This window comes from Rosa chinensis, chromosome 5 (assembly GCF_002994745.2).
Source record: "Rosa chinensis cultivar Old Blush chromosome 5, RchiOBHm-V2, whole genome shotgun sequence".
Taxonomy (NCBI): domain Eukaryota; kingdom Viridiplantae; phylum Streptophyta; class Magnoliopsida; order Rosales; family Rosaceae; genus Rosa; species Rosa chinensis.
In genome coordinates, this window is record NC_037092.1 from 47,060,193 (window position 1) to 47,070,643 (window position 10,451).

Sequence of the window (10,451 nt, forward strand, 5' to 3'; positions counted from 1 at the left end):
TTTTATCACAAATAAAAATCGATATATAATCTCATAATTATACATGCGTGATCGTTCAGCCATCAATACAAAATACATGGAGACATCTTCCCTGTACAGCAAGTACATATTGATGCCCTAAACCACAATTTCAAATATTGACCCGCTCCACAGAGTCATATATTACAAAACTTACGAATTAAATTGTCATCACAAAATAAAATGTAAATGCTCCTCAGAGCTTACTACATAGCGGAAGTCATAACAATGGCAAAGCCAACAAAATTTGCTTCCTACCCGTTCAGCTGCCAACAAGCTACCTCAGCTTCAGCCACGATTTCCCTAAACTGCAGGATTAACCCCTACACCAAAAGAATGGTGCACCGGGTTTCCACACAACAAAACCCAGTAAGCTTATGAAAGCTCGTATGAGTAACTCATGAACATCAATCAACAACTCACACACATCAGCTAAAGGAAACCATGCAACCATGATTCCTTCTAACACTCCATAACCTTTCCATCTAAAGGACAACATAAATCACCGTTGTGACAATGTTCTATTTGCTAACTTAACCATCAAGAAGTAATTCAAGTCTCATCTAGACAATAAAAGAAGAATACGCAAGGAATTCTCCTTTAACTACATACTTATGAGTCTCCAGCAACCTCGACCGTTACCCCCTTAATCTATAATGGCAGACAAACTATAGCTCTATTGAAATTATAACCACTCGTTTGGCTACGGACGTGATTACCTATTTCCTGCCTTGGTCACCATCTGTGACACATGATATTCAGACCCCATCTGGTCATGAAATCAAACATCAAGGTCACCGTCTGCAACCTATCACCATCTGTGACATGTAATCTTCTTAGACCCTATCTGGTCTTAAAGACAAACGTTAAGTAAGTCGCACCCGACCTAAAAACGTTACAAACATCTAGTTTCGGCTTTCCTAATCCCTGCTCACCATCTGTGACTCTTGGTACAAAAACCAATACATCTAAAATGAGTCACGCTTGACTCAAAAATGTAACATCAAGCTCAATACTTTTCAAACAATAGAAAACATCTTTTTCCACAATATTGTTTCCTGAAAAGTCACATTCAACAATAATATGAACATCATCAAGCATATTATTCATCACAATCATCCACAAGGATATATATATATATATATATTCCATGTATATATATATATGTAGCCATTCGCTCAGGAATGCCTACTAATACCAACTATAGTTTGCAGTTAAATGATTAACGCCAAAACAATAATGGTAATTCTGTTCATAAAGAACCTTGTGAGATTACTCACCTCGAACTCCCACTGCATCTTCAATAAAGCACAAAGCCACCAATCCGCAAAATAATCGTCCAATGTACTTCATCAAGTACCTAATCACATACGGTTCCAACTTAGTAACGATTCACATTTGATTTAAGTCTGAAACCCCTGTTTTAAACAAAAATCCCCAAAGTGGCGCCAATCGAGTCAAAACCACATCCGAGACCTCCTAAAGTCTCCGGAATACATCCACGATCAATATGACCAAACCACAAGTCGATCGGACGCTCGAATCCTCACGGATCGAATAAATCAACCGGTATGAAATCGTAAAAATCATAACAATTCCATACGAACTCCAAAATTTGCATATTATATATCAAAATGCTCGTATCAACGACTAGAACATATATAATACCAAAAACAGTTCCCTACATGGCCGGAAAGCCACCAGAAAGCCGCCACAGACGGTGGTGCACCGCCGCCGGCCAAAACTCAATATTTCACAAAACTCCCAACATCAAAATTCTTCATCTAAGCATGCTTGTGAACTTTCATAACTAGCTCGAAGTCAGAAAACAAGCATAAAAGGTCGAAAACTACCTCACAAGCCGTGAACAGTAATCCAAACTGAGTTGAACCAAATTTTACGTGAATCGATCCAAACAACCACCAAGGATCGATCAAGGAGGCTGCTCTAAGCTCCCCAAGTTCAACTTGAAGCCCCGCCGACGTCGGAGATCGAAGAACCGATCGGTTCCGAAAACACTGGCCGTGGAGGAGAATCGGCGCTAGAGGACACCAGACGGATGACCAGACGGAGGAGACGATCCTATCTGGAAAGTTTCGTCGCCGGAGACCACCGCAGTTCGCAGGAAAAGTCGGGTCGAGTCAGTCACAAGCGAGGAGAGAGAACGGAGCGTTTCTGATTTTTCCGAAAATAGTAAATGTGAAATGTAAGTAGTAAGTTTCCGAAAATGGAAACTCCTATTTATAGAACTTTCCCAAAACTTCAAATGCTCATAACTTTCACATACGAACTCCGATTGATACGTTCCGCATGTCCACGAACTCGTATGGACGAGCTCTACAACTTTCAAGAAGGAAGTTTTCCGAGAATCCCAACGTATAAAAAGTCAAACATCGCACAACCCCCTAAACTGTGAAATTCGAATAATTATACGTACGTAAACCATTCCACTTCACAAACAACCTACGAATAAAGCATAATAACAATTATTCGTACAACTGGTCCATTATTAATTACCAAAATTACATAACAGAAATCCAGGTCATCACATCTTCGACTCGATCTACCTCGAAAGCTTCCACCAACATCCATCAAGGACCCACATCCCCAATGGACTAGAAGACCCATCCGGCCGCACCCACAATGGGCCAACGAGGTACGACACTATTGCTTATGCGGAGGCCACTGGACGAGGGCAAAGAAAAAATTGCTAGGTTTTTAGTCATGCACCCGAGAGGGATAGCAAAAACAATAATGTAAACACTATATTTTTTTTTTGAAAAGTGAATTCATTGAAACTTTTAACGATTACAATCGTTTAGAATGGCATCCCAAAAAACCTTGGGAGCAGACACAAGCCACAAACGGCTTGAAGCTAGAGCTAAGCGAGAACAAACCAGAAGGTGTACTACACCAACGAGTAGTTCATGTACAATAAGATACTGCTCTAAATCACTTATAGATAAACTAACAGAAAACTGAAGATAAATTCCCAGTCTCCTCAAGATAATTACCAACAATGAGACCATTGCCATGACCTTGAGGTTTTGAGACCAAATCATCAGAAGCTGTAACTCGGGCATGCAAGAGATCGGTAGATGCCTCAAGACCATGTTCGTCCCAGCACAATTAACACTGCTTGCCAGGCACGCAATTGTGGTACTCACAGCGTGATTATACTGAGATCTTTTATAGAATATAGCAATAAGCAGTCTGCCTGCACTTAAGTACAACACACCCGAAATAATAACAACACATTTGAGCAAATAAGTACCCAAAGCACCTCTTGGATCCCAAATCCAAATATGAGAAGAAATCAATCCCAACCACTGGGCTCTGTCTCGGGCCCAAAGCCAGCCCTGCCCCCAAGCCCACAGCCTTATACTGGGCACCCATAAATCTAATATGGGCACCCAATCAAGGCAGGACCAGGCGCCGAAGAAGAAGACTGGTACCGTCGCTGCCCTTTGTTGCACCTCTGATCGCCGCACGCCCGGAACCAGCCCCCCTGCAGCGCCTCCATCCCAGATCGCGTCTTCACCGTCAAAGGATCTAGATGATGACATCCTCGGCCACACAATCTGACCATCCCCGTCACCATCCCAGATTGCGCCTTCACCGTCAAAGGATCCAGATGATGACATCCTCGGCCACACAATCTGACCGTCCCCGTCACGGTGCTGACGTCTGGTGGTCTACCCCACCGCCATAGTAGCCGGTCAGCCAAAAAAACCATCAATTCCCTTCTGTTGGACCAGAGGCAGCACCGATCTGAGGTCGGAGATGAACATCGACTCAGGTCTTCGCCACACCGGCCAACGCTGAAGAGAAACACGAGCAAAGAAACCACCAGTGCCCTCATCATCACCATCCTACGACGAATAGCCTCGCCACTGCTAAGCGATCGAAGGATCCTCGGAAGGATCACCGCCGCTCACTGCTCCGCTCAAACCCTAGGGTTTGCTAGTCTTCAGAAGGCTCTTTTTGCTAGTCTTCGAATTTTTAGAATATGCTCTAGACAAATAAGTCCAACCAGAGTTAAATGGTCAAAATAAAGAGTCTGTTAAAAATGCTCTCAAATAACCAATATGTCACAACTGACCAGCTATTAATCTCCACCTCAATAAACACTTTTCTAAACCCCAAAAATTTTAATCAATGCCTATCCGCATTAACAATTCATGGACTCTAGTGACCACTTTTCTCATTATCGAAAAAAGTTGATTGAAAAGAAAAAGCATGTTCTTAATGGAAAATTCATAGATTGTTTAACTTTGTAGGACAAAAAAAAAATTTACTTTTGTTATTTTGGACAATTTCCCACTTACACTATTTCCAGGTTAAAAAGCAGCATGAACGTTCTTTTTGAACTTACTGTAGGAGGAGAATTCAACACTATTGTACGACGCACAAATCTGAAAATTGTTACACAAACCCTGAACATTATTTTAGTGATTTGCTTTTCGCGAACTCATCATATTATGGTTCTTTGTAATTGCAAGGATTATTATGACATTTTTTTTTTCTGGAACTTTTGTTTGATCTTTATTGCATCACCGTAAAATTTCTAAAATCAAAGTCCGAACTTGAAGTGTTAAACAATAAACATGAGGACATGACAAACGAGGTCTCAAATAATCGGCGTGAAGGGCAGTCCTGAACTGCTGATTAATTTCCTTGAACAACCACTCAAGTATGATACAACATTATGTTATGCTCCTTAGGGAAATGGAATGTCAATCATGAATTAGCAAAGACAAGGAGCAGATACAAACCCAGGATTTGTGTTTTAGAAATTCTTGGTTGGCTTAGTAGTTAGACCAAATCCAAACGGAAATAGAGGGTCATAATGTGCATCACCAACATTCATCGGGAGCTGGTCTACTGATTTGAACCATGTACGTGCAAGCTTGCCGGTGAATCCATAGTCACCAAACAAAACGTCAGCAACACCTTGACCTTCAGTTCCCGGAAGCCAAGCCGCAGCAAGCGCGTCAATTTTAGCAAGGTAGGGTTGGATCACAACAGGGCGGCCAGAAATAACAACCACAACACATTTCACAGCTCCACAAACATTGTTGATTGTGCTCAGTCCAGGTTCAGATATGGTCAGATTCAAGCTATCTCCAAATGTTTCAGCATATGGCGGCTCACCCACAACAACAACAGCATAGGAGAATTTGTTGGACTTCACAAAGTTCGCATCAGGGTTCTCGTTGTAGACAACTTGAGTGGTAGGATCAACAGTAGTTTTGACGGCATTGAGGATTGTGGTACCTGTTACAGAAAAGTTAAGTTAGTATTTGGACCGAAATTCTAAGTGATATTAGAGACTCTGCATACCACATGTGCAAATACATTGCAGGGATTTTTGTTTACTAGATGGTACCTAATAGCATTCCACGGCAACATACTGACACTGTGTTCAAGTGAAACTCCTTGAGATATTTTTTGCAGTAAGATATGGCCAGTGTTCAATTAGTAAAAAGAAGATGAATGCTTCATGATTTGCTTTGACATACCAACTGTAAGATTATTGCCACCGAGGCCTTGCCATGTGATCGTCCAGCCTCCACATTGAAAGCCCAAGTTGTCTGCATGACTTCCTGCAATTAGTATCTTTCCTGCTTTCTTGGATAGGGGAAGCAGTGGTTTGTTTGCAGATTTTCCATTCTTTAGAAGAACAATTGATTTTCTTACAGCTTCCCTTGCCAATTCCCTATGTTCCTGTGGCATTTGATTAAGAAGGATTTGAATGAGCAAGACAAAAATGATCAAATTATTTTATAATGGAAAATTTGAAACAAACATACCTTGCTTCCTAGCTGGTCAGCTAGGCTGAGATCAGCCAAGGGATTTTCAAAAAGGCCCATGACAAACTTAACCCTCAAAATTCTCTTCACAGCATCGTCAATCCTGCTCATGGGGATGATATTATTCTTGACTTGAAATGTCAGGTCATCAATGAACTCGGTAAAATTGTAGGGGACCATGATCTGTAACAATTCTAGATGCATTAGCAATTGAATAGAAGAACCTTAAATGTCTCGACTTGAGGTAGTATTATTATGTAGCCAGTTGACAATAGCTTAAAGAACACAACCAGAAGTTATACTTCAAGACAGCATAGAGCTTTCAAAAATTCAGACTAACCATGTCTATTCCAGCACCAACTCCTGCTTGAACTGAATATGAATAGTTAGCCTTGGGAGGAGATGTAATCCTGTCAATGCCCTCCCAATCTGAAATGACGAAACCCTGGCAACAGCAGCCAAAACAAACATGTTATGCCCAAAACTGATAACAATCGAGTTCACTAGACTAGACCATGTCAACAAAAAATTCAGTTTATTAAACAAGTCATTTAAAATGATTTTCTTTACCCTGAAACGGAGCTTGTTCTTGAGATATCCTGTTACAAGGTCTTGATTAGCATGCATTTTCTTTCCATTCCAACTCGAGTAAGACACCATAACTGTTGCAACACCCTTAAGGATGGAGTTGAGGTATGCGGGCATGTGAATGCTAAGCAGTCCATTCCAATCAATCACAGTGTTGTTCTCGTTGATGCCCTTGGTTGTGCCACCATCTCCTAGATAATGCTTAGCACAGGCTGCAACCTTTCCCCTAGCAAAATGATAAATGTTAACAACTTAACAACAATCTCCTTCCTTATTAGGTTTAAATAAAGAAAACTCTTACTGTATAGCAAATATAGTCTGAGCAACACTCGGGTAAATTAGATCACAGTTGTTATATTCATTTATTCATGTTTTATATCAACTAACCAACTGGGCCACCTCTAAGGCCTACTGTATGTATTACATACAAAGGACTTGTGAAGCTAGAAGAGTTGTTAATCAATTTTAGCCTACACCACAATTTTGCATACAGGGCCTACTATTGAGTACCCGCCCATGTTATTATTATACTTAACAAAGACAGCCTTGTCTGAAACTACAAGAACTTCATGAGTCAAATAATAATTCATCCTGTAGTCGGCAACGGTCCTTGTCTGAAACTACAAGAACTTCATGAGTCAAATAATAATTCATCCTGATTAACCTAAACAAAGTGGCTCAAAGTAGCAGTTCAGTTATATACTTAAAAATAAATCAAAGCTCTCCTCAGAAATCTTACTTTCCACCAACATAAGGAGCACCCTTTTGGAAACTGGGAGGCATATCTCCTTGCAAACCAGGTATGATCTCAGTCATTGCTTGGACAATCTTATGGTCCTCACTGTAGCTTTCGTAGCACCTACCCCATCTTGGATCCCTGCAAACCTGCAATAAAAGTAGTAGATAGTTTTAGCTGAATTCTCACTCCATCTTAGGTTCAAAACGTGTAAAATGGGATTGTATAAGACTGCTTAATTACCGCAATACATGGGGCAAAGACATAAGGAATTCCTGTTGCCCTGACTTCAAGGGCAGTCGCCTCTCCGATTCTCTTGACAAGCGCAGGATCTCTGTAATAAAAACGCACAACCCAAGTCAAGCATAGCTCGAATATCAAACCATTTCATTTGGCCAGAGTGGAAGACTTGCCTGGTGGCTCCCAATCCAACATTATGAGGGAAAACGGTAGCACTATAGACATTGTTGTGGCCGTGGACAGCGTCAATCCCATAAATCATAGGAATCCCGAGACGGGTGGATAGAGATCCCTTTTGGATTCCATTGACAAGATTGACCCATGTTTCAGCTGATGCTTTTGGAGCCGGCACACTGCCACCACCACTAAGCACACTTCCTGCAAAACCCAACAACACCCCTGGTAACTTGAATAGCACAAAATGGGTAGTAAGCATTGGTAAACACACTGCTGAACTGAACTGGTTTACCTATGAAATACTTGGTCATGACATCAGGGGTAGCAACCTCTCGCTCGATCTGGACCATTTGGCCAATCTTCTCGGCCAGGGTCATCCGCTTCATGAGGTCTCTGATTCGAGCATGCACTGGCTGTTTTGGGTCTTTGTATTTCGAGTACGTGGCCTCTGTAAGAGCTGACAAGCAGCACAAGAGTAGCAAACCCAGTATGGGTATGGAAAATCTTGCCATTTTAGAACAAACAAGCTCTCAAGTGGTTCTGGATTGAAATAAATAGAAAAACAGAGAATGTAGGAGAGAGCAAAAGACTCTCTCTTTATGAGGAAACTTGGAGCTGAATTGAGCTCAGAGAGAGTGGAGAGTGAAGCTAGTACTGTCTCTCCCTTGGGCAGAGAAGAGTGAGGAGGAGAGGGTGCTACTTATAGAAAGACTGAAACAGGGCTCCCTTCTTATCTACCAACATTATGATATTACTTGAGGGTCTCTTTTCGTGTAATCTCACATTCATGTGCTTATTGCTTAGAAAGCAGAGGATTAGGTACTAATGTAATATTGTATGAACGCCCAAGACTCAACAATCCCTCATGCCGCTAGTTTTTTTCCGTCGTAGAGTAAGTCAAAAAGTAGGGCAGATTAGTCTATCAATACATTGAGTTTGTCTACGAATTAGATTATATATTAGATCTAATCAACTTAATTAAGTGTACAAGTTGTTGAAAATAAAACCCTTTATTGTGTGAACTGTGAAGTGTGTCTATTTCCCTTGGACTTTACATAGATGCATGAATACAAAGAGGATGGTTCAGCGTATAAAATCCAAAAACGGTTTGGCTCCTATTTTTAATCGGTCATTGCCCATTTTGGTTCTGTTTTTGTATAAGAAAAAATGGTGGAAGACAAGCAAACCAAAATACAAACAAGAATTTACACTTTTTTTCTAAGAAAACAATTGCTGGTGCAGATCAAAGAGTCTGGTATCGATTATGCATGTAAAAGTAACTATCATGAATTATAGGACTTTTATTTTGGTGGGCATGCATTGAGCATTGACGATGAGGATTTGTCAATTGGACCATTAAAAAAGGTGGAGAGTGAAGCCGTTTGCTTAAAAAAGATGGAATCGGCACGTATGACAATGCCATAAAGCCAAACGTGGGGAACATCTTGATTCAAATCAAATGCTAAATTTGAATTAGTCAGCCCTTTAGAATATTACCGTTGTATCCTCAGTCTTATTATATGGTTTTTTATTAAACCCCACGCGTCTAAGAGCCTAAACCTTTATTAATTTTTTTATATTTTTATAAGAAGACAACTGCATTAGAACAAGTTCATTCATTGGGTCACCAGGTCACCTACTATTCACTATTTTTTAGTGTATATTTTCATTTTCTGGGTCACGAAATACACTGTGTCCGTGACCCAAGGCATGAAATACACTGTGCAGGTCACCATGGTGACCCAGAACACTGTACAGGGTGACACAGGGCACAAAATACATTGTGCCCGTGACCCAGAGAGTGAAATTAACACTAAAAAGTAGTGAATAGTGGGTGACCTGGTGACCCAACGAGTGAAATTGCTCTTAGATATGGAAGTCACAAGAGCATCCTGAGTTCACAGCATCAAAGAGTAAGGCTCTCAAGTTTAAAGTCTAAACTTGTTATTAATGTAATATTATTATAGAAAATACACTACGTTTTTTTTTTTTTTTGAATGAGAAAATTCACTAGGTAACGTGCCCACGCTTTGCTGCGGATTTATGGTTGATTAATTTAACTGTAATAGTGTATAAAAGTTAAGTTGGTTTTTATATAAAAAATAAAAAATAAATTAAAAAAAAGGTAAAGTTGCAAAATTGTTTATAGAGTTGAATGTATGGATAGATTAGATATTAACTTTAACATATTTTACCCATCAATCAAGCCAGGCATGACAACAGCCTCTCCACAATCAATTACATTCTCCAACTTGGTTTTCATCCTTATCCTCTTCTTGAACAATGGAGACAATCTTCTTAGGGATGGCAATGGGGCGGGTTCCCCATCCGCAGAGTCATTCTCTACCTCTATCTCCACCCCAATCCCCAATATATTTATATTGGGGATTCCCCGACCCCATCTCCATTGGGGACTAGGCCTCCAAATCTGCCCCAAATCCCCAATAAGAATTTAATAAATAAAATAATTTTTTCACATATTGCCTTTTTTTAAATCAAAATCTACAACAAATAAAATTATAACATGATTAAATTCATAAATCATAATTTAGTTAAGGTTAGAGAGAACAATAGGAACGGTTGGGTTGTTGTTTATGAAGTTAGGGTTTATATGGTGCCTTTTTATATTGTAAAAGTGTAGTCATTAAAGTAAAGTAGTAAATGTAAATATTTGTGATTTATATTATAAAAAAATAACTAATATAAATCAATATATATATATATAATATTAAAATATATAAATATATATATATATATATATATTATTGGGGCGGGTTTGGGGATAAGGATCACAATACCATTCCCGCCCCATCCCCAATCTTAGATATAGGGGATTAGGGATCTCCATCCTTATTCCCCATTTGTCCCCGAATCCTCCC

At 39.9% G+C, this 10,451-nt stretch overlaps 1 protein-coding gene across 1 annotated transcript; it reads right to left on the reverse strand.

Annotated features, from left to right (window-relative positions):
* Positions 1-4,646: 4,646 nt before the first annotated feature.
* LOC112166431 (beta-glucosidase BoGH3B) lies at positions 4,647-8,288 on the reverse strand. The gene is made up of 9 exons (XM_024303278.2): positions 7,865-8,288; positions 7,569-7,773; positions 7,399-7,489; positions 7,159-7,304; positions 6,402-6,645; positions 6,172-6,276; positions 5,832-6,014; positions 5,541-5,745; positions 4,647-5,295 (listed from the first exon to the last, which is right to left on the reverse strand). The coding sequence occupies exons 1-9, from the start codon at positions 8,082-8,084 to the stop codon at positions 4,808-4,810; spliced, it is 1,887 nt and encodes a 628-aa protein (XP_024159046.1). The 5' UTR covers positions 8,085-8,288; the 3' UTR covers positions 4,647-4,807.
* Positions 8,289-10,451: the final 2,163 nt, after the last annotated feature.